The sequence below is a fragment of the Barbus barbus genome, assembly GCF_936440315.1.
Source record: "Barbus barbus genome assembly, chromosome: 28".
Classification (NCBI taxonomy): Eukaryota; Metazoa; Chordata; class Actinopteri; order Cypriniformes; family Cyprinidae; genus Barbus; species Barbus barbus.
This window is the reverse complement of record NC_136756.1, coordinates 17624813-17648798: the sequence shown is the minus strand read 5'-3', so window position 1 is coordinate 17648798 and position 23986 is coordinate 17624813. Positions and strand designations below refer to the sequence as shown.

The window sequence follows — 23986 nt, the reverse complement described above, 5'->3', positions numbered from 1 at the left end:
AACTTTCTTTGTACAGCTTTTTTCTTGAGAAAATTCACTATGGGTAAGACTCATCTGCTGTTTTTTTTACTGTAAATCAACTAGGAAATACCAATACCTCTTTATGTATCCTATTCTTAATATTTTCTTATCTCATCTGTGGTGTTGTATAAGCAGCTGAATTTCTCTTACAGAACCTTAGTCATTCTCTTTCTTCATCTGCTGCACCCCAAGGCCGCCCATCCCCTCCTCCACCTACCTCCTCACCCCCAAGAATGGACACTGACCACCCGTCTATTTATATCCCTCAGAAGGGGCCAGCTGTGCCTAAATGCTCCCTACCCCTCCAATGCCTGCTTGTCTGGTGTAGGTTTGCAGCAGGGGCCAGGGCCAAGAAGGTACACTGTGCCTTCTCAGAGAGGGCGAGATGGTGGATGAAGATTAGAACCATACTAAAGATCTGACCTGGACTTAAGAAGACCAAGGATTTGCTAAACTAGGAATTTCATTTCAGGTTTTGGTTCTTTTTTGTGGGGAATTGAGAAGATTTTACTTTTGGGAGATTGAAAATGGAGTCGGGCGGTGGTGGTAATGCTTTGGCCTCGTTCATCATGAATGAAGAAGAACTGAAGAGAAAGCAAAGAGAGAAACTCAAGAAACTACAGGCCACAGGAGGAAACCCTCGACCGCCACGATCCCTGTTCTTCTTCACGCTCAAAAACCCTTTCCGGAAGACCTGCATCAACATTGTGGAATGGAAGTATCCTTCAAACTTACATCCATTTTAGTTTCCATTCTTTTGGACTGTAGTTTGATGTTTGTTTAGTTTTGAATCATAATTGAGATGGGTGTGTTTTAGAAAGGCATCCATCCCCCAGAGAGCTGGTTTAGCATGCATGCCAGTAAAAGCATGCAACCATACCTCTGATGTTCAACAAAACCAGACTGAGATATTTGCTCCATGATAGATATCTTATTCTGTGAGGTGGAGAAAATAAAATCGGACACAGTTGTTTTTCATAATCCCCAGGTTTAGTATGTCTTAAGGTGCTGAAATCTGTGTCTCAGTTGTGAACTGAAGGTGTTAAGCTTTTGTTATGTGTCAGCCTCACCACGGTCAATTGGAAGCAGTTGGAAAAGGTCTACATGGAAGATAAGGATAAACCCCAGCCTATTTGCAGCCAGTCAGCAAATACACTATTAATAAGACTTTAAACTAGTGTTAATTGACCCTATTTACAGTTTTCATTGTTTTGGTTTCATAGGGTTTAGATTGAAAATGTTGTATATGTAAATCTCTAGCAGACATGATGCTGAGCTGGCAGTGAAATTCTGATTCCACCCCCTAGTGGCACAAATTCCCAAATAATTACAGTTTGTTGGAGACTGTGAGTCATGTAGTTTAAACTGAAACAGCACTAATTGATTATAATATTTCTTATTGGACATGTAATCATATATTTATTATATATTCTGTACTAGTAAATGTTTACTCTGAGGTAAAACTGTCTTTGCTAGATGGTTTTTGTGTCAGTGATTCTAATTTAGCTGCTGACCAAATAACTACCCAAAATCTCTCTCTTTCATTTAATCACCCACATCAGTTTTACATTTATTTGGCACTGGGCGACTGTTAATTTTTGGTTAAATCTGACACATATCCATCACCAACTTGAATGTGAAAAGTAATTACCTCAATTTTCCAGTGGTAGTTTTTGCCATGTCTACTCATTGTTTTCCTGAGCAGACTCCATCAGACCCTTTGAAATCATTATCCTGCTAACTATCTTTGCTAACTGTGTAGCTCTGGCTGTGTTTCTGCCCATGCCTGAAGAGGACACCAACAACACCAATTTAACATTGGTGAGAAGTTCCCATAGGAGAACATACATTTTAAATGAATAATCTCTGATTACAGGTAATTTGGAAAATATATGCTACTGAAGTTTGCAAAGAATATTATGGCACAGATGAACTGGAGTAAAGGGGTAGTTATGTCTTAGACACACCTCATGGTGTGTTGCCAGAGAATCTGAGATACTTAAACATGTCCAAGATAAAGCGTTGTTCAGATTTTTGCCTACTCAGGTCTTTGGCCCTTGGGTTATAAGGGGGATGTAGATGTTTTGAAACTGATACATGTGCGCTAACGTTCCCATCCAGTTGGTGGTTGCACAGGACAAATTTGTGATTTGCATAAGCTCTTAAGAGTTCAAGTTAGATAGAATTATGGATTTATATACCTAGAATGCAATTTAGAACATATTTTACAAACTAAAAATATACCATGCTAGCAGGTGCTGCTTTGTGTGATGAGTTTTATATTTAGTCGTTGAATTGAGATGTGCATGTCCAAAAGGTACACGTGTGGCGTTTATAAATACACTCAAATCTCAGAAGGGGATTTTCATGACGCATCTAATGAGAAATTAACATAGATTCTATTGACATGACAGTTCTGTCCCACATTGAGGGTCCACTTATTGCATTTACCCCTCTTTTCCTATGTGTAACCTTTTTTGTTTCAGCTACTGTATATAAACAGTTAAAAGTAATGATAAATCCTCTTTACACAAGCTTATTTCATGACTCAAGCTTTGATGTATGTAGGTCACACACTCTTTCCCTAGCGTGTGCAGCCATATTCTCCTTTCTCAGAACATAGAGAGTTATTACATTTCAGATGGCACAAATCTGAGACCCTCTCACTTATTTACTCCCCCTGGGGTTACAGTGACATACGTCCATTCCTCGGATACTAAGTCATGAAACGGGAGCTGAGAATGGATCTCAGTAGACATGGTCAGAATTAGGTTGATATGACCTGTCCATGTAGAATGAGAGTCTGTGTGCTATGTAAACATACTGATCAGATCCTCACTGCACATTGAGGACAGTTGTTTGGTTTGGTAAAATGTTAATGCTCAGGTTTCAGTGGCACTTTGCACATGTTTTTTAGAATAAATCATCTGTGCAATGCAGTTGACAGTGTGTTGAAGCTGCCAAAACTCGAAGAACAAGAAAGTTGAAGAAAATGTCTTGTAGGTTATAATTTCTTAATGTTAAAATACTTTTTCCCAACCCAGTTTAATATGCATTTATGGGTCTGGATTTAAATAAATAAATATTTTTAACCCTGAGTTTGTATCTTGCAGTTCTCACAATTGTGAGAAAAAAAACAAGTCTGAATTTGCACCCCATTAATCTCTCCTATATTGCTTGTTTCCTTGCAGGAGAGTCTGGAGTACATCTTCCTGGTCATTTTCACTCTGGAGTGCTTCCTAAAGATAATAGCATACGGGCTTTTGTTCCATGATGGAGCCTATTTACGAAATTGCTGGAACATATTAGACTTTGTCATTGTGTTCATGGGGTAAGCTGACATTTAGAATGTCCAGAAGTCATAAACAAAACGCAATTGTCCGCTGAAATGATTCCCAAAACTGGCCTGAACTCAGTTCAAACATAGATTTTTCTGTAGAGATTGAGGTATTAATAATACAATAAAAGCTGACATTTTTCAAATGAATTGTTTTACATTTCTTAAATAATAGTCCTTTTACATTGCCTCTGCAGGCTCTTCACACTTGTTGTGGACACCATCAACACAATAGCAGGAGTTCCCACAGAGAAAGGAGGAGGGTTTGATATGAAGGCTCTTAGAGCATTTCGAGTCTTGCGACCACTGCGACTCGTATCAGGAGTTCCCAGTAAGACTTTTAAGCACCACAAGTAGGGTAACATAGACCTTTAAAGCTAGATCCTAGATATACTCTGAAGATAATATCATAATTACTATAATCCTACAATATGGTCAATATCACAGAATGAGCCAGTGCTGAGTGAAAACAGTTTAAATATGTACACAAATGTGTTTATGTACATGCTTTGTCAACTGTCTTGTAAGATTACATGTCTTTGTCGAATGTTAAAAAAGCTGGTGTGTTAAAAATGTATTTGTTGTCATCCAGGCCTCCAGGTGGTGATGAGCTCTATTCTGAAGTCCATGTTGCCCCTCTTCCACATTGCATTGCTGGTCTTCTTCATGGTCACCATTTATGCCATTATGGGTTTGGAGCTGTTCAAGTGTAAAATGCACAAGACATGTTACTACCAGGGCACTAGTGAGTGTTTTTATTTGGACTCTGAGATCTTCAAACATATAAAGGGAATCTCATAATTGAAAACAAGTTTTGGATATGTAAAAGATAATAGCTTGTTTTAATGATAGCGAATTGACAAATCGGTGCCAGTACTGTTCAACCTCTATTTCAGATATCATTGCCATAAGGGAGAATGAGAAGCCATCGCCCTGTGCTCAGGCTGGACACGGGCGCCGCTGCACCATCAATGGCACTGAATGTCGGGCAGGTTGGCCTGGTCCCAACTTTGGCATCACCCATTTTGACAATTTTGGCTTTGCCATGCTCACAGTCTTTCAGTGCATCACAATGGAGAGCTGGACTGATGTGCTCTACTGGGTAATTACTTATGGACATGATAATCCTCCTGTTTACTCTCTTATGGAGAGCCCAGAAGACAAACATTCATTTATATTAAACTTCTTTATGCTAGAGTTTAAAAATTACTGATGGGACACTATAAATTTAACAATCAGTATAATACAATTAAATTATGGTGACATTCAAACCAACAGCAAGATAACAAGGCTGATATTAGTTATACACAACAGTTCAATAGACAAAAAAAAAATTAATAGTGAGTAACATTTTAGACACAATATTTCCAGTTCTTTTGTATCTTTTTGATCCGACCAACAAAATAATTCCAAATGATGTCAAAGCAGATTTAACTTGAGACCCTGTTTTTTTCCCGATCTTTGGCAATGTGTCTTGCGTTGCACTGCTTTTTAATAATTTTTCTTTCTAAACATGCTGGACAAAAGTGTGTGACCTTGCATATTTTGCAGCATCTCACGCATGACAAGTTAAAAGAAGTTAATTTTGTTTTAAGTGGTGTCTCTAGATCTTTTTTTAATCTCCAAGAAATACACAGAAATGGTGTATTTCATAAATAAAGAAAGCCACTTTTCGTCACCTACTAGTGCAAAGATGTAAACTGCAGAAAGAGAAAACTCCCCATAAATAATGCACAGACTGACCGATTGTCTAGAACAGGATTTTTGGAACAAATCCAAATTTAATGTTTGTCCAAATTTAATATAGTGATGATTTTATCTTTTAGATTAATGATGCCATGGGGAATGACTGGCCCTGGATCTACTTCCTGACTCTGATACTTGTGGGCTCCTTCTTCATCCTCAACCTCGTCCTTGGAGTACTGAGCGGGTATTAGCTCTAGCTATGGTTTTAATAAAAGGTTTTAATACTAACTGCTTAAAGTTTGGTTAACAATTTGGGAGTCTTTATTATTGTTCCATCCAAATACACTCTGACTGAATGAGTCCACTGAAATGGTTTATGGGAGACAGAACTTAAATGGCTCTTTTCAGCAAACTCAATTACATGGTTAAGTGGCCTAACTGAGATGAGTTTTTCCTCTATGCAGAGAGTTTACTAAGGAAAGGGAGAAGTCACGGTCACGAGGAGAGTACCAAAAGCTACGAGAGTGTCAACAAATGGATGAGGATCTGGAAGGTTACATGGAATGGATCACTCTTGCTGAAGTGATGGATGGAGATTCTGAGGGTAATGGTGCTATTACAGTCCTTTTTACATATGTGTTATGTTATTCTATCGATCTATCTAATGTCATTCAAAAAAGCACAGAAACTGCATCTTTAAAGTTTCTCACTACTTTGATTTACTCTTCAGCACTTCTTCTTCTTAGAAAGGACAGTGATTCAGAAACAGACAGTTTATACCAGATGGAGGGGATCAACAGGGTGATCTATTTCTAGTAAGTATGCAATCAAGAGCAAAAATGTGCATCATGATTTAACCAAAGACTGATTCTTCATTTACTGTGTAATCCGCAGCCGTCTCGCACGCCGCTGGAACATTGTTTTGCGGAGGAAGTGTCATGTTTGGGTGAAATCTAAATTCTTCAACTGGTGGGTTCTCCTTGTTGTGTTACTCAACACTCTGGTCATTGCGACGGAGCATCATAACCAGACTGAGGGGTTAACAAGTTTTCAAGGTATGTTCCATTAAGCAATACATTACAATACATTAAGGAATACAAGATTCCCAACTCCTATTTAGTATTTAAAGGTTTTTTGGTTGTTGTAAGGAATCTTTCGAATAGAATCATTCAGTAATTCTTTATTATATATTTATTTTGGTGAATAAAGTAAGATCTTGAAGAGTCTTGGTCCTGTTTGCAGACACTGCCAATGTAATTCTACTTGCCTGTTTCACAATTGAGATGGTTATGAAGATGTATGCATTTGGTCCGAGAGCCTACTTCATGTCCATCTTCAACCGATTTGACTGCTTTGTGGTCACGATCGGAATACTGGAGATCATGTTGGTCGTGTCAAAAATCATGACACCACTGGGGATCTCTGTGATGAGATGCATACGACTCCTGCGCTTATTCAAGCTTACAAGGTACATTACAACTTATTTATTTTCCTGCAACAATTCACAAGAACTGTTACTCTGAAGTAATGAGAAGCGCACCTTATTACTACAACTACTATACTTACTTCGGCTTTTGCACAGGATCTGGCGTTGTGATTTAAAAATATATCATTTATTTATTAAATCAGTATTTTAAAATATATATTATATTTTATTTTATTTTTACAATAAATGACCTCTCGTGCACAAAATACACGTTTCCTTCACCAAGACTGTTATTTCCTCTCATTGGTCTTTAGGTATTGGACATCACTTAATAACTTGGTGGCATCCTTACTCAACTCAGTGAAATCCATCGCCTCCCTGCTCCTGCTCCTCTTCCTCTTCATTGTCATCTTTGCCCTCCTGGGTATGCAGGTGTTTGGTGGGAAACTCAACTTCCCTGACAGAGTGATTCAGCGCAGTAACTTTGACAACTTCCCACAGGCCCTCATCAGTGTTTTCCAGGTACTTCAACTGCAGTTTTAGTGAAATTGTGCTCTGATTACAGAAGCTGTTTATGTGAGGTTGGGCTTCGTTTTCAGGTCCTAACTGGAGAGGAGTGGGACTCGATTATGTACAATGGAATCATGGCTCATGGTGGACCTCAATCCCCAGGAATTCTTGTTAGCATTTACTTCGTAATTCTGTATGTCTGTGGAAACTGTATCCTTTTGAAGCATGTGTCATTATTTTAATGTCCATGTTATGAATTTGTCAGAACTGATTGGAGATGATAAATGGGAATTCAGTGTGTTTAAAAGATATAGCAAAGCACTCAATATAAAATAAACATTTGCCATTGTTTCTGTTGCTAAGTGCGAAGTATTTCACAACCAGTAATGTTGTATTGTTGTGAAAAGTTTGTTTGGACTTTTCCTTAGCAAGCTGTTAAATAGTCGTTCTCTTGAATGTGTTCTTGGCCATCGCTGTGGACAATCTAGCCGAGGCTGAGAGTCTGACAGCAGCGCAGAAAGAGAAAGCAGAGGAGAAAGCCCGAAGGAAACTCATGAGGTAAAAGAACAACTAATTAATGCTTTTATTTCATCAACAATGCATTAAACTGATTAAAAGTCATATGTATTATGTAGCAAATGTTTCTTTTTCTAATAAATGCTGTTCTTTTGAAATTTTCTTCATGAAAAATCCTGAAAAAACTCCTGAAAAATGTTGCAGTTTCCACAAAAAATAAGTAGCACAATTGTTTTTGACATTGATAATAAGAAGAAATGTTTCTGGAGTATCAAATCAGCATATTAGAGCTATTTCTGAAGGATCATGTGAAACTGAAGTCAAGAACAATGGCTGCTGACAATTCAGTTTTGTCATCATAAGCATAAATTACATTTTAACATTTTAAAATAGAAACAGTTATTTAATTGTAATCATATTTCACAATATTACTGTATTTGCCTTATTTTTAAACAAATAAATTCAGCATTGGTGAGCATAATTTTTTTTTTTAAATTACTAACCCCAAACTTTTGAATGTATTTGCATAATTATATATTATTAAACAACAATTTGTCTTATTTATTCAAATAAGAACATTGCCAGAGAAAAGTGAGGAGGAGAAAGCTCTGATGGCTAAGAGACTAATGGAGTCCAGGTCAAAAGCTGAGGGAATGCCCACCACAGCAAAGGTACATCTGACACAAAAGAGCTCACTGTGCTTATTTTATATAAACCCACTGCAATACTTTACTAGTTGGCTTTCTGCCTAGTCTCTTAGGATAATTCACCACATCAGGTCTTCAGTCAACCACATTAAATCTGATGCTTGGCTCTTATTGTCTGCTAAATAAACTAATTGTAAATGTCTAAACAAATTTCATGTTTTTGTCTCCAGCTCAAGATAGATGAGTTTGAATCAAATGTTAATGAAGTGAAAGACCCCTTCCCTCCTGCAGACTTTCCAGGTAAGGCTGAAAGACTCTAACACAAGACTTGATATATCATTTGAGGGCTCTGCACTTCATAAAATGCTGGCTCAGACCTCACAGTACATCTCTAAACATGTAATGGATGAAGCTCATAAGTAAAATATATTATTAGCTCCAGCCTCCAAGCTCATTTATGGAGCATATTTCAAAGCATAGGCCTAGCTATTTTCATTTGATTTTCGAGCTGTGCAAAATTAAATTAGCTTCACAGCATAAACGGCTTCATGATCAGTGCTAATCCAAATAAATATTATTTCACACAAGTAGATCACAAATAAGCATAATGTTTTTGAGTAGACCATTCTGTAATCCATCTCTCCTACTCAGGTGATGATGAGGAAGAGGAACCAGAGATCCCTATCAGCCCCAGGCCCAGACCCATGGCTGACCTACAGCTGAAGGAGACAGTGGTGCCCATGCCTGAGGCCAGCTCCTTTTTCATCTTTGGCCCACAGAACAAGTAAGGCTTTATGGCCTGATTTATTATACCATGTAGACCACTAAAACTAAATTTAGAACTAGACTTTTAATTGTGCCTAACAAATGGCCCCAAAAAGTTTTTCTGATGCTATTTATCGAAAGGTTCCGGAAGCTTTGCCACAGGATCATCAACCACACGACCTTCACCAACATCATCCTCCTCTTCATCCTCCTCAGCAGTATCTCCCTGGCTGCTGAAGACCCCATCGACCCCCATTCATTCCGAAACAAGGTACTAAAAACTTTGATTATTGTATTGTGTTAACTGAACTATTAGTTATCCGTTCATAAAAATGTACATTCATTAATTCATTTCACAGGTCTTGGCTTATGCCGACATTGTCTTTACGACTGTCTTCACCATTGAAATTGTGCTAAAGGTAATTTGCTTGTCAACTTGATGATCCTTTCAGATTTGTGGTTTGGCTGACATTTAATTCAGCACCGACCTGTGTATTTTTAGATGACGGTGTATGGAGCGTTCCTGCATACTGGCTCTTTCTGCCGAAACTCTTTCAACATTTTGGATCTTATTGTTGTGGGTGTTTCCCTGTTGTCAATGGGCATGGAGTAAGTTCAATAATATTTGATGTTGTTTCAGTTTTTAGTATACATTACCCATCATTTTATTGCTTTCACAAGGATATTTTTGTCTTAAACAAGGAATATTCTAACTTGAATATAAATTACAAAGACAACCCAATAAATAAAAAATATCAGTTAACTGTTCTCACATGTGCGTTATTCTGCTGATGAACACTAAAAGCATTTTTGCACATTTTTCAATATATACGAACAGTGTGTGAACAGTGAATCAAAACATTTAGGCCGACTAATGTAGTTGATGTCATTCTTCAATGATTGAGTCTCAAATCCATTCAGCTCGTTGAGTGTAGTCCAGCCAACTCCTGAATAAATGACTCTTGCGAGCCAGTTATTTTCAGTGACTCAAAAACACATAGTGCAAACAATACAGTTCAAACTTGAGTTCAACATTCTTGATTGAATGACTATTTGTCAGTTCTTTATAATGAATCAAAAACATAATGCTTAACATGTATATTCCCTTTTCAGAATGAATGATTCTTCTGTTAAGTGAATCAAAAACAAATAGACCGACCAATGAAATCCTAAACAATTCTCTTACAAATGATTCTTATTATTCAGGTCTTTTAAGTCTATGTGGCAATGTCTTTTAAATGAATCAAACACATGCAGATTACAACTGACTTCATATGATAATTTGTAGTGAAAGAAACACATTGTGAGTTTTAGTAGAATTCTCTAAAAATAAGTGAATGTTTTTTGTAAGTTTTAATTAAAATACAATGAAGGTCACTAATTGAATTGCATTATTGTATTGCAGGTCGAGTACCATCTCAGTGGTGAAGATTCTCAGGGTGTTGAGGGTACTTAGACCTCTAAGGGCCATCAACAGAGCCAAAGGTTTAAAGGTGTGTATGCTTTCAGCATCTTGTGTTTGAGTTTTTCTGTGTATTTAAATATGGATAGCTGCCATATAGGTTTAGGGCCAATCTTCAAAGCATGATACATATTAGGCACAAAATATAATCAAATTTTCATCTCCAGCATGTGGTCCAGTGTATGTTTGTGGCCATAAAGACCATTGGTAATATCGTCCTGGTCACCATGCTCTTGGACTTCATGTTCGCCTGCATTGGAGTGCAGCTCTTCAAGGTGAGACAACCACCATATTGTGCTAAACCCTGCGTTTTGAAATGAAGGAAGTGACTGTATGCTAAACATATTACCTTTAATCAGGGAAAATTGTTCTATTGTACGGACCCCCTTCAAAAGACAGAAGAGGAGTGTCAGTGAGTATTTTTTTGCCACATTTCTTTGTGGCAGGACTGTGGTGTCTACATGGTTGTGCTGTAAATATCATTCTGCGCTGCATGGGACAGACACTGCTCACATTACCTCATACTAAACGAAGAACAAGGAGATCTGCCATTAATAATCTTGATTTATTGGCTCAGTCAGCAGATTCTCAAAAATTAAAAAGCTTAAAAAAATTACTAAAAGTTTGCTTTGTCACACTGTGCTTGATTAAAAGCATTTGAATTTGCTTTTTCCTCCTCATGTTGCTCCTGATAAGTATCTAAAACATCTCTCTTGCATTTGGTTTTTCTTAGCGGAACATTTTTAAAGCATGTGCAAAACTCTCTTCATGACATGGAGGTCCATCAGCGCGTGTGGGTCAACAGTGATTTCAACTTTGACAATGTCCTCAACGGCATGCTGGCTCTCTTCACCATCTCCACATTTGAGGGCTGGCCAGAGTGAGTGTGTGAACATCTACTACTATTTTCTTCTTCTTTTAGCTGCACTCAAATAACGTTGTTTCATGAGTCATGTTTCACACAAAACCTTCCTTCACTCATCTTCAACAGGCTCTTATATAAGGCTATAGACTCAAATGCAGTAGACACAGGCCCTTTGTACAATAACCGAGTGGGCATCTCCATATTCTTTATCATCTACATCATCATCATTGCCTTCTTCATGATGAACATCTTTGTGGGCTTCGTCATCGTAACTTTCCAAAAACAAGGAGAGCAGGAATACAAGGACTGCGAGCTAGACAAGAACCAGGTAACCAGTGTGATCTTTGATGTTCTTCACATGGGATTTGATCCAGGAATTTGTGTGTATATTGAATGACAAATTTATTTACAGTATGCTGTACATCTGCATTTCATATACCTGGTTTAACTCCACTTTTATTGTATATACATTGATCAGGTTTATGATGTTAATGCAGCTGGGCTTAATCTGCTGTGATTTTATAATAATCTTCTCTTGCCGTCTCACCCCTCGCCAGCGTCAATGTGTACAGTATGCACTGAAAGCAAGGCCCCTCAAATGCTACATCCCGAAGAACCCGCACCAGTACCGTGTGTGGTACTTCGTGACCTCCTGCTACTTTGAGTACCTCATGTTTTTTCTCATCATGCTCAACACACTGTGTCTTGGAATTCAGGTAAGCAGTTAAACAGGAGTTAACATTTATTTACAGCTAATGATATACACTACTGTACTACTGTTGGGGTCAGTGAGGTTTATTTAAAGAAATTAATACTTTTAGTAGGCATTAAATTGATCAAAAGAGGGGGTTAAGTCATTAATAATGACATTCAAAACTTGGCTGCTTTGTTAATCTGCTGTCTCTCTTCTCTCTGTGGTACAGCACTGCAACCAGTCGGATCATATAACCAAACTCTCTGACACTCTCAACCTCATCTTCACTGTTCTGTTCACTGGAGAGATGATCGTCAAACTCATTGCATTCAAAGCAAAGGTACTCCTACTTCCTCGATATGAAACCGTGTAAGAAGATGTGCTCTGCTTTATGACATTGTTGGTATTTTGTGTGTGTCATGACACAGGGCTACTTTGGAGACCCTTGGAATGTGTTTGATTTCGTCATTGTGGTCGGCAGTATCGTTGACGTGGTCCTCAGTGAGGTTGATGTGAGTATGACAATAATTTGAGACTCCACACTTACGTAAAAATATTGTCTGAGTGATTTATATGTTGTGTTAATGTCTCTACAAAAGCAAAAGCATTTCAAATGGTGACCAACAATGGCTTGTATTTTAAACCCGTATTTAGCGATACATGAAGCACAGACCACAGCAAGCAGTCAATTTCAGCATTAGTGCACAGGAGGTACCGATTTCATCAGCTCCAGCTTAGTATTCTTCTCATTCAACCAACTTCACTCATCAGTGGCCATTGATGGGCTCATTTTCATGATTAATTTCACATATGTTAATGACCACCCTCTTTCCATCTCTCATAGCTGCTTAATACACACCACTCCATATCTCCAAGAGTGACTTGATGCACTTTTTATTGTCTATATAAATAACCACTTGTTTTGGAAGTGTGATCCATAGTTTTGATGTTATGTTGATGTTTGTCTCTGATTCGCAAGATGCATTGCCGTTTCTCTCATGTCATCTCTCATCCATCATCCTGACTTCTCATCTCTCTGTTCTCAGGCTGCGCTGGAGGCCAGTGGAGGACTGTGGTGTCTACATGGTTGTGCAGTAAATATCATTCTGCGCTGCATGGGACAGACACTGCTCACATTACCTCATACTAAACGAAGAACAAGGAGATCTGCCATTAATAATCTTGATTTATTGGCTCAGTCAGCAGATTCTCAAAAATTAAAAAGCTTAAAAAAATTACTAAAGGTTTGCTTTGTCACACTGTGCTTGATTAAAAGCATTTGAATTCATTCCTTATTCTTTATATAACTGATGTTGGTTAAGTCTCTTTTGGTAAAGTCTGCTTAAATATCCACAAATATGCATTATACTACATTATGGTGTTGTTGTATATTTATACTTTATATGATATTATTTTTATATTGTATTATATTGCATAACTGATGGAAATGACTGAAAAGAGTATATTCTTTTTTCAGGAAGTGAATCCAATGCAGGCAATAGCTGTAAGTACATTATCCTGTTTGTTTGTTTTAAACACTTAAAAAATGTCAAGTTTATTATTTATAGCCGGAACTAAACATTTGTCTCATAATCTCACTCATTTATAGGATGCAGAAAATGTCAGAGTTTCCATCACGTTCTTCCGGCTGTTCCGTGTTCTGCGTCTCATTAAACTGCTCAATCGCTCAGAGGGGATCAGGAACCTTCTGTGGACCTTTATTAAGTCCTTCCAGGTCAGACAAGACAAAAGAAAAGAAAATGAAATAGTTAATAATATAATAATCATAGGAATGTATTTATTAATTATTATTTTAATGAAAAGTGCTAGCTTTAACTGAATATATCTTATGGTATATGATGCGTTTCCTGCTTCAGGCACTGCCTCATGTGGCTCTTCTCATTGTCATGCTCTTCTTCATCTATGCTGTCATAGGGATGCAGGTGGGCTTCACTTATCTGCTTTCCTTCAGTTGTTTAAATTTCCTGTTGTTTCTCTCAATCGTCTTATATAATTTTTCTTCAATTCTTTCGTCCTCTCTCTTTCTCCTTCTGTTTATAGATGTTTGGTAAAATTGCTCTGGTCGATAGTACAGAGATTAACCGCAACAATAACTTCCAAACCTTCCCTCAAGCTGTATTGTTATTATTCCGGTGAGTCAACAATGTAGTGAGAGAATAAATTTTTTGCTTGTTTGTTCTCTAATAAAAGTCATTCTTTGCAAACTTGAGAGCCCATACAGTGCACTCAACTATTCAGGTAACTGATGAATGTGTGGGTTCACAGTGTTGCCACTGGAGAGCAGTGGCCTAAAGTCATGCTTGCCTCTATGTATGGGAAACTCTGTGACGCCAAATCAGACTACGGCCCTGGAGAGGAGTATACCTGCGGCTCCAGCATCGCTGTCTTCTACTTCATCAGCTTTTACATGCTGTGTGCATTTTTGGTAAGCAGACATGAGGCTCCTGTAGTTTATACATTGTAAAATTGGAAATCAGCTCAGAATGCAGTAGCCTATACAAAATTGCTGTTTGTTTTAGAAACAAAATCATTCTCTTCTTTTAGGTTATCAATTTATTTGTGGCTGTCATTATGGACAATTTTGATTACCTCACTCACGACTGGTCAATCCTCGGCCCGCATCATCTGGATGAGTTCAAGAAGATCTGGGCAGAGTATGACCCTGAAGCAACGTGAGTTAATTACAACTCCAATTCCAGTGTCATGTTATCCTGTAGATTTGTGCTTCGTGGAGATTCATTTTATGAATTTCCCAAAAACATAATAAAGTACACTGTCTTCTGTTCTTACAAAGGGGACGAATCAAACATCTGGATGTAGTTACTCTCCTGCGGAGGATTCAACCACCGCTGGGTTTTGGTAAATTTTGTCCCCATCGCTCAGCTTGTAAGGTAAGACAATTGGCTTTTTTTGGGGGGGGTTATTTTGCCTAATCTAACATTTTTTCCACACACTACCCCCAACCCCCGAGTTATACAAAAAAAAAAGTACATAATTATATTATCAATATGTAATTATAGAGTGCATGTCAATTATGTACAAAATAAACTTTGAATCAGTTTAGAAACAATAAATAAAAATAATCGCCCATGTACATTGTGCACATTTACATCAGCAAACAAACCATTACAAATATATACATACATTGCGCATACTTGTACTCAATGCACTTTGGATCAAAATCTAGCTACAGGCATAAGGACATCATAATGATTAAATTGACCTATTGGGTTAGATTGCTAGCCCCTCTTTTGTACAATAAATGCGATGATTAAATTTTAAGTGGATTAGACTATGTCTTGCACAAATAGAAGAGATATGGACACAGGACAAGATCTGGCTCCAGATCTCATCTTCAAATGTGAGTTAAAGGTCCGACTCCCACTGTTGCTTAATACTGTGAGAGAGAGAGGGTGGAAATAGAGGAGATCAGCCTGTATAAAGTACACCCTTTTTATCTAAGGGTACTTCAAGATGGGCTTTTGGTGGAAGATTCGTAAAGTTGGGAAATAAGTTGTTAACAAAGTTTCGGAAAGCTGGGAAAAATGTTATCAATGTAGATATCGACTTTTTTTGGTTCCGTTTAAAGTAATCTAGTGTTCAGAAGTTTGGGGTTGGTTTTTTTTTTTTTTGGGCTCATCAAGGTTGCATTTATTTAATCAAAAATACAATAAAAACAGCAATATTTTACAATATTATTACAATTTAAAACAACTCAATATATTTTACAATGTAATTTATTCCTGATGGTAAAGCTGAATTTTCAGCAGCCATTACGCCAGTCTTCAGTGTCAGCCATTTCTCCAGTCTTTGGAAATCATTCAAATATACTGTTTTGGTGCTCAAGAAACATTATCAATAGCAATGTAAACAATACAATTACAATTTAGAATTTTAACAATTGTAAAAATTTAATGACCCCAAACTTTTGATCAGTAGTGTATTTCAGTGAGTATCTGTATTTGTGAACTTCCACCTCAGCGGCTGATTTCCATGAACATGCCGCTGAACAGCGATGGCACAGTGACCTTCAACGCCACACTCTTCGCACTGGTCAGAACAGCTTTGAAAATCAAAACTGAAGGTGTGTAATTGAGATTAAATTTAATAAACAGTTTATTTCGCGGGATATATTTAATTTACATTTTTCTGTTAGGAAACTTTGAGCAGGCCAACGAGGAACTGAGAGCCATCATTAAGTCCATCTGGAAGAGGACCAGTATGAAGCTATTGGACCAGGTCATTCCACCCATTGGAGGTGAGATAGCTGTGATAATAATCATTTATGTTTAATTTACATGTTTTTAAAAACAATCCATGTCTGACTGTGATGTAATTGTATTGGCTGTAGAGGATGAAGTCACCGTTGGAAAGTTCTACGCAACCTTCCTGATTCAAGAACACTTCCGCAAGTTCATGAAGCGGCAGGAGGAATACTACGGGTACAGGCCCACCAAGAAGAACGCTGATGAGATTAAGGTGCACTTTATGATAAATACTTGCAGTAAACATCATAAAAAGGACGCTTTTCAAGCAAAATCCTAACAAGACTTCCGTCTGACTTTGCAGGCAGGTCTGCGCAGCATCGAGGAGGAAGCAGCACCTGAGCTGCACAGGGCTATCTCAGGTGACCTGATCGCTGAGGATGAGATGGAGCGTGCCTTGGAGGCCGGAGAGGAGGGCATCTACAGGGTCTGCACTGAAGCATCTTCTTAAGGAAATAGACACAAGCAGATCCATTTAGACTTATAGTCTCTGTGTCTCTATCCATGCAGCGGACAGGAGGTCTGTTTGGACTCAACACAGACCCCTTCTCCTCTGAGCCCAGCAGTCCCCACTCCACACAGGTGACCAGCCAGAGGCCCCTGCAGTTTGTGGAGACTCGTCTGGAGGATATAGAGTCACCTCCAGACTCTGTCTTCCTCCCAAACACTGAGTTCTTTCCTGATAACATGCCAACAACAACCAACACCAATAACAATGCCAACTTTGTTGAAGAGTGAGTGGATACCTTTAATGAAAAGTGCACTTAATGTGTATTTGTAAATGCTCATTTGATGCTGTTTTTAGTCTGTCATCTAGGTTTACGTTTGAAAGCGAGTCACTGTCAGCTGCTGCAACTAGAAACGATTCATTTGAGGACATAAGTAAGTGAAAACAGTAGGGGATTGAAGGAAACAAAATAAATAAAGAATAAATAAATATATATTATAATTTTTATTAGAAAAATTCTACTATTAGGACCCATAAGATTTTTTTTATTGTAATATTGTTTCCATATCAATTAAGCATTTTATTAAATTTTATACTCAACTCGTTAAAACAGTCATTTGTTTTACAGTATTACATTGAAAATGCTTTTTTGCTTTTTTATTGAATGTTATTCATTTTAAATTAATTTTTATTGAAAGCACTTCAACAAATATCACCATATCAATTACTGTTCAAAACTTTATAATTAATATTTTTATTCAGCAAGGATGCAATAAATTGATCAAAAGTGACAGTAATTAACAGTAAGTGACATTTTTAATGATACTAAATATTTCTGTTTCAGATAAATTATGTTCTTTTGAACTTTGTATTTATCAAAGAATCCTGAAAAGCATGTTTTTACTTTACCAAAAATATAAAGCAGCACAACTGTTTTCCACATTGATAATAAATAAGAAATGTTTCTTGAGCACCAAATCAGCATATTAGAATGAGTTCTGAAAGATTATGAGACACTGAAGTAATGACTGCTGGAAATTCAGAAAGCCATTATAAACTGTAACAATTTTTCAGAATGTTGCTGTTTTTACTGTATTTTTGATCAAATAAATGCAGTCTCTGTAAACATAAAGACTTCTTTTAAAAGCTTTCAAAATCTGTTATAATCAATCAAGCCATTTAAAATAATTATACCATGAAGAAATTCAGATGATACGACAGTAATCTACACACTTTATTGTATAAATGACATTATTTTCTGTGCAACCAATAGGAGACTCCAGTTCGTATGTGGGCGGGGCCTCAAGTGTTGATGACAGACGGCTGTCAGATTTCACTGTGAGGACCGATATCACACAGGTGTGGATAGGTGTCACATTTCTTGAGCTAAACAGAGTACAGTGACCACTTGATATTCCTCTCTGACTCCTCCGTGTGTGTCTGACTCTCTCAGTTCCCCTGTAACCCCTCATACGGGCCATCAAAGAACCAGACAGCAGCAACAGAAGCTTCACCAGCCACCGACAAACTCATTCAGCAGGTAAAATACACCAGGCCACATCTTATGTACTTAACATTCATTCCATACCTTCTCAGGAAAGATTATTACACCTTATTGTCCATGAATCCTCAGGCACTGAGAGACGGTGGTCTAGACTCCTTGGCTGAGGACCCCCAGTTTGTATCTGTGACTAGGAAGGAGCTAGCAGAAGCCATTAATATTGGCGTGGAGGATATGGAGGGCATGGCTCAGGGTATTGTAAACGGGCAGAGTGGCAAGGTGATAAAACGTAGACGTCGTCCCATCCCAGTTCCACCCGGCACCAAGTCAATCAAGCCCAAGGAAAACACTAGTTCTGTGTAGAAACATACTGAGAGACATTCAGCAAATTCATGAAACGTCAGCCTGAATCCTCTGCTATTGTCCAAAATCACTTACTTCAGTTTATGAACAGGTAGTGCACTGGTTGTTTGGAAGTGTTCTTTTGATGGTAAGAGAAATAAAAAAGGACGCCTGCCTGAACACGTTACTACTATTTTAATGAGGTCTGGGGATTTTTATTTCTGATGGCTGTTCTCATTTAGGACAGTTTTTTGGTGCCTGAATTTACCAAACATCCTCAATAAAATTGTTCACACTCTGTTCTGTGAACATTTACAGTTGAGTGAGTTGCAACCTTGTAATCTCTGGACATAGGAGCCACAAGGGCAAGTCTTTTCTTTGGTTTGTCTACCACATGCACCTGTGGTTTGAACTTTTTTTTTTGTTCGGTTATAAAATAATTGTTACTCTAAATGGAGGGATTATTATACTGACATCTTGTTTACAGGAAAATCTTTAGCAGTTTTTAAAGGAGGATTTTAGAGAGGAAAAACACCCATACTGGTCCTAAAAAGAAATTAGATTTTTTATATTTTTCATTAAATTTTTTATCAAATTTAAATGGAAAGTGTTTGCATGCTTGTGACTGACAGGACAAGTACAATATGCAAAGAACTTCATTTGTGTTTTTGCATTTACTCTCTTAGCAAATGCTTTTATCCAAGGTGCTTACAAATGAGGTAGGAGGGGCTTGTAATGCCTGATAAAGGCTTAATGAAATGTTTTTATCGGCAAATTGAAGTACATATGCATATGTTTCACATGAGCCTTTACATTCTTCAAAAGAATCCTCCTCAGTGCTCATAATGGGATTGAAAATTAAATGTCAGTCATTGGCTAGTATATCAAGAAAACTTTTTCTGGAATATGTAAAGAATTAAGGATGTTTTTTTTTAATTATTATTATTTCATTTAACGGCTTGTATATTTGTTGTATACAACATACTGATATAGGACAGTGGGAATGGGATCAGTATGTAACGCAGGCCGTGTCCCTGTTTTTTGTGTGTGTACTGCCCACAGACACTGACACATTTTTCCTTAGAAAAGGGATATTTAGTGGGCTAGATGAGTTTTCTAAGGACATTGGATGTAGACGTTTACATGTAATGCGTGTACATCAAAAATGCAATGCAGATACGTGACTAAAACAACACTGAACTAAAAAAAAACTCTTGCTCTTGAAAAGTTTTTCACTGAGCAGCAGTGTTCCGGTTTTTTGAATCTTGTCAGTGTAGCAGCTGAAGTCCTCAAATGAAATAATTTTGCTTGTGACTTCACTGATTTTTGCAACATTGCACCTTTTTAAAATATAGCAGAACTTAAAAATTTACATCTTAAAGCTGTATTTTCTCTTGTATAAGGTCTGATCTGTCATTTCTGTTCAGCACGTTTTTATATTTCATTGCAAAGTACAACATTTTGATGGATTTGCAATGTATAGATACACACTTTTCATTTTCCACCTCGGGCCTGTTTCTTGCTAATGAATATGTAATGAAGTTAAAAGTGCAATTTAATAAACATCATCACAATGTTCACATTTTTTTCTTGGGATATGGGAAAATGCTTTCTAGCCATTTAGATTCATATTGTGTTATAGAAGTAATCTGGAATATATGCATTCATTTGATAAAATCATTTAATATTAACACTTACAATATAATCACTGTTTTTCAAATGAGAGCACAGTAATAATTGCATTTTAATTTTACTGAATACTAGCTTTGATATAACTGCCCCGTCACTCTATTATTGAGCTTTACATCTGTATTAACTTTGCCTGTGAGCACATGCAGATTAAGCGCAACTGCAAATAGCACAAAGCAAAGGCTAGTATTTAAATATTATTATTAATATCATGTTTGCTCTAGACAGATGGTGTGATGAGCGGTCTATGGCCAGTGCAGCTGTACTACACTGTAGAGAGGGAAACTTGAGAGCAGCTCTAGGTACTATTAATACTGCAACACGTTACAGCCCAAGCCTCTTATGGCGTGAAACTAAATCCATAAAGCAGAGATGAGAAGTTCAGACAGTGTATGAGCTGACGTCAGAAGTGTAAAAGCTTTACAGATTCATTTTCACAATAATTGATCCCACTAGGCTTCAGTAACACAAAATGTAATTACAATTAATTTATTTATACAGGATTTTTACTGACATCAACTAAAGTCACACGGTGTGATGCAATCAAACAACTTAAACACACTTAAAGAAAATACAAAAAGCTGAGGGCCAGTGGGCTGATGGTTCCCACGCTGAAGGATAATGTCTTCAATGCTCTGATGGGGTAAACAGCGCATTTCCAGCAGTCCCTTTCAATGAAGCACTTTCCCTCAAATAAAGTAATGAGGTTTCTTTACATTTATGCCATACTCTGCCATGGCTGGTGTGAGATCTTCCATTGTCAGCGTGTACTTCTTGTCCTGGGAGGTGTGATGAGAACAGTGTGAATGAGAGATTTTTACAACACATTTTTAACTTGATGGCCTGCAGATTAAACATTCATTATATAGATTTATTGTAGAATATGTTACTGTACTTATTACAATTTGCAAACACAAACCTTGGTCTTGTTTCGGGAGCTTCCAGAGGCTGTGCCTTTCATTTTGCAGTGCTGTAGTGCGTCATTTGCAATATCTGAGATGAACTTCTGAGACGCTAATGATATGAGACGGATTCTGACAACACAGAATAAAGATATCAAGGAAGATTCATGATGAGCATTTTTTAAACTCTGATGAGTAAATAATAAAGTTTTATCACTAGATATTTTTATTAAGAAATGTAGTGTTTTAAAATTGGCAACAAGATGCTCCAAGAGACCTACCTGAAAAACTATGCACAAACCAAAAGCGCACTTAGGGCAACAGCTTCTTTGAAAGCAAACTTGGTCACACCAAATGTTGATTTAATGTAGTTAATACAAATTAATTGATAAAGAAAATCTATTAATGACATGTAACTTTTAACTGTAGTACTTTTAGTACTGTAGCTTTGCAAGTAGGTTTCTTGAAGCATCCTGGAGACATTGCCACAGTTCTTCTGGATTTAATCTGTCTCAGTTTGTTCTGTTTCTTCATGTGACTGCATGATGATGAGATGCTCTGTGTAGAGCATTGGACCACTGTAATAACTTAAATATATATTATTGTAGAATTTAACATTTTTTAAATGTTTTAATTTAGTTTTAAGTTAAGTTAGTTAACAACTTTATTAATCCCACAAGGGGCAATTCAAGTAGGGTAGCAGCATCACACAGCAAACACAAGTCACATAAAAGATACAAAAAAAGCAAGAAAAAAAAAATAATTTTTTAGTAATTTTCTTGTGGTGTTTTTGCCATTTTTTTGTTTTTTAAGCTTTGTGGATGTTACTTTACTTTTTTTTACTTTTGTCATTTAGCAGACGCTTTTGTCCAAAGCGACTTACAAATAAGAAAAAGTAACTAAAACTAAAAAGTTACAACTCTATAAATACTATCTACCCACATATTTAAGAAAATAAAGAAATTAAATAAAATTAACACATGCATATAACAACAACATTTCAATAATAAACATATCAATGAAAAAATTAAATAAAAAGCTACTACTATCCCTTGCCGGTGTCCCTGCCCGGTGGAGTCGCACGGTAGAGTCGATGGTCTTTACACTCTTTACTTTTTTACTTTTGTCATTTAGCAGACGCTTTTGTCCAAAGCGACTTACAAATAAGAAAAAGTAACTAAAACTAAAAAGTTACAACTCTATAAATACTATCTACCCACATATTTAAGAAAATAAAGAAATTAAATAAAATTAACACATGCATATAACAACAACATTTCAATAATAAACATATCAATGAAAAAATTAAATAAAAAGCTACTACTATCCCTTGCCGGTGTCCCTGCCCGGTGGAGTCGCACGGTAGAGTCGATGGTCTTTACACTCTTTGGTCTTCACACTAAGAGGGCTTCACACGACGACTGCCGCGACCGCTGCCGCGGTATAATAACGAGCTGATTTTAAACGTTAATATAGTTATCGTTACAGTTATTGTTCTTGGTGTAAACGGGCCTTTAAACTAGATTAGTTTAGTCAAAAAAATGTTTGCTTAAAGACCCTAAAATGTTTTAGCAGCACCACTACATAACAGCTTTCTGAAAGAACATTGTTCCAACTCACATTCTTGGATCTGACGCTTCAAACCCAGCTCGGTTGAGGTAGTATCCTGTGACTGCGTCTGGGATCTGAAAAACAGAGAGTTTGTTAACAGTGCTACTCCTAAAGATACAATCAAGAATCAAAGAATGTACTGCAATCTTATGTGGACTGACTGTAGGAGTGTAATCCTCCAGCTGCATCAGGAAATCAGCCAGCGGTGTGGTTGAGAGAACGGGCTTCACGTCTCCATTAGCGATGCCTGTGGGCACATACACCCCGTTGGACACGGTGGAGTCGGATGATGGGGTTGCCATCGCTGCCGAGGTGGGAACTGTGAGGGGCAAAAAGTACGACAGACCTTCAGAATTACACTAATAGCAAAGATTACAAATACACTAACTTTACTCTCCATCTTTATACAGTCCAACACTTAAGTAGTTAAAGGCTAAAAGGCAACGCAACTCTGTGCGCCTTTAAACTGTCAAAAAAGACACACACCATTGCCGCTGCCGACCGCCGGGATGCTGCTGGGGTTTGTGGAGGCGCTGTTTGGGACGCAGTTGCTGCTGCTGGATGCGGATGTGCTGGATGCGGTTGCTGCTGCTGCTGCTCCAGTCTGTCCGGTTTGCGGAGGATCCACGTTCATTTTGGCCTGCTTAGTTTGAATATTCCAGACAAAATCTACGCAGTTTAAACTAGGGAAAAATTAAGTCGATACTCATCTATGCAGGTAAAACAGCGAGCTCTGCGATCATTCGCTGAGGAGAAAAATATTTACGCTTGAGGTGTGTCACGTGACTAACACTTCCGCGCGCAACCACGACGAAAGTCCGGAGGAACTGCGCTTCACATCAGAATTCTGAACATTAGTTCCGGGATCGATTGCGCTTCCGTGAACATTTATCCAAGCGTGTTTTGTTTTACAAAATATCAAGCGCAAATCTTGTAATATAGGTTTGGTGTTCAAGTTACATTTTGTAATTTAGATGAATTGAGAAATACATTTCATGCGGCGACAGAATCAGATGAGGGCTTGTAAACAGCTCCATCTAGTGATACTATTTTGAGTTGGTCACTTCACATCATAATGTTTAAGGTGATTTACAATAATAATTTCAAAAACGGAGTGTTTTAGTCGTGCGCACTTTCAAATTCAAGGTCACATATTCTCTTTTATAACAGCCCCAGACCCCCAAACATAAGACTAACAGCATTTTTTTTTATTACTTTAGAACAACGTTTTATTTGGTATGTATTTTTTATATAAATAAATATATACTATTTGTTTTA

At 37.4% G+C, this 23986-nt stretch overlaps 2 protein-coding genes across 2 annotated transcripts; one reads left to right on the top strand and one right to left on the bottom strand.

Annotated features, from left to right (window-relative positions):
• Positions 1-548: 548 nt before the first annotated feature.
• LOC306847947 (dihydropyridine-sensitive L-type skeletal muscle calcium channel subunit alpha-1) lies at positions 549-18702 on the top strand (the record flags this gene model as incomplete). Its single annotated transcript, XM_079382203.1, has 45 exons — positions 549-739; positions 1737-1842; positions 3213-3352; positions 3556-3689; positions 3951-4103; positions 4255-4460; positions 5185-5288; positions 5509-5648; positions 5775-5859; positions 5939-6099; positions 6287-6512; positions 6785-6992; positions 7070-7190; positions 7424-7538; positions 8071-8167; positions 8374-8443; positions 8795-8927; positions 9050-9179; positions 9268-9327; positions 9411-9517; positions 10314-10401; positions 10538-10645; positions 10730-10782; positions 11104-11250; positions 11362-11563; positions 11793-11951; positions 12159-12269; positions 12358-12441; positions 12976-13023; positions 13407-13433; positions 13539-13664; positions 13807-13872; positions 13991-14082; positions 14216-14375; positions 14495-14622; positions 14745-14841; positions 15932-16034; positions 16107-16208; positions 16302-16429; positions 16520-16642; positions 16726-16949; positions 17021-17097; positions 17937-18022; positions 18117-18203; positions 18297-18702. The coding sequence occupies 45 exons, from the start codon at positions 549-551 to the stop codon at positions 18525-18527; spliced, it is 5544 nt and encodes a 1847-aa protein (XP_079238329.1). The 3' UTR covers positions 18528-18702.
• On the bottom strand, positions 18623-23520 carry LOC306847948 (transcription initiation factor TFIID subunit 10-like). The gene is made up of 5 exons (XM_079382204.1): positions 23195-23520; positions 22870-23027; positions 22718-22782; positions 21115-21229; positions 18623-20974 (listed from the first exon to the last, which is right to left on the bottom strand). Exons 1-5 carry the CDS (start codon positions 23340-23342, stop codon positions 20885-20887), a joined length of 576 nt encoding a protein of 191 aa, XP_079238330.1. The 5' UTR covers positions 23343-23520; the 3' UTR covers positions 18623-20884.
• Positions 23521-23986: the final 466 nt, after the last annotated feature.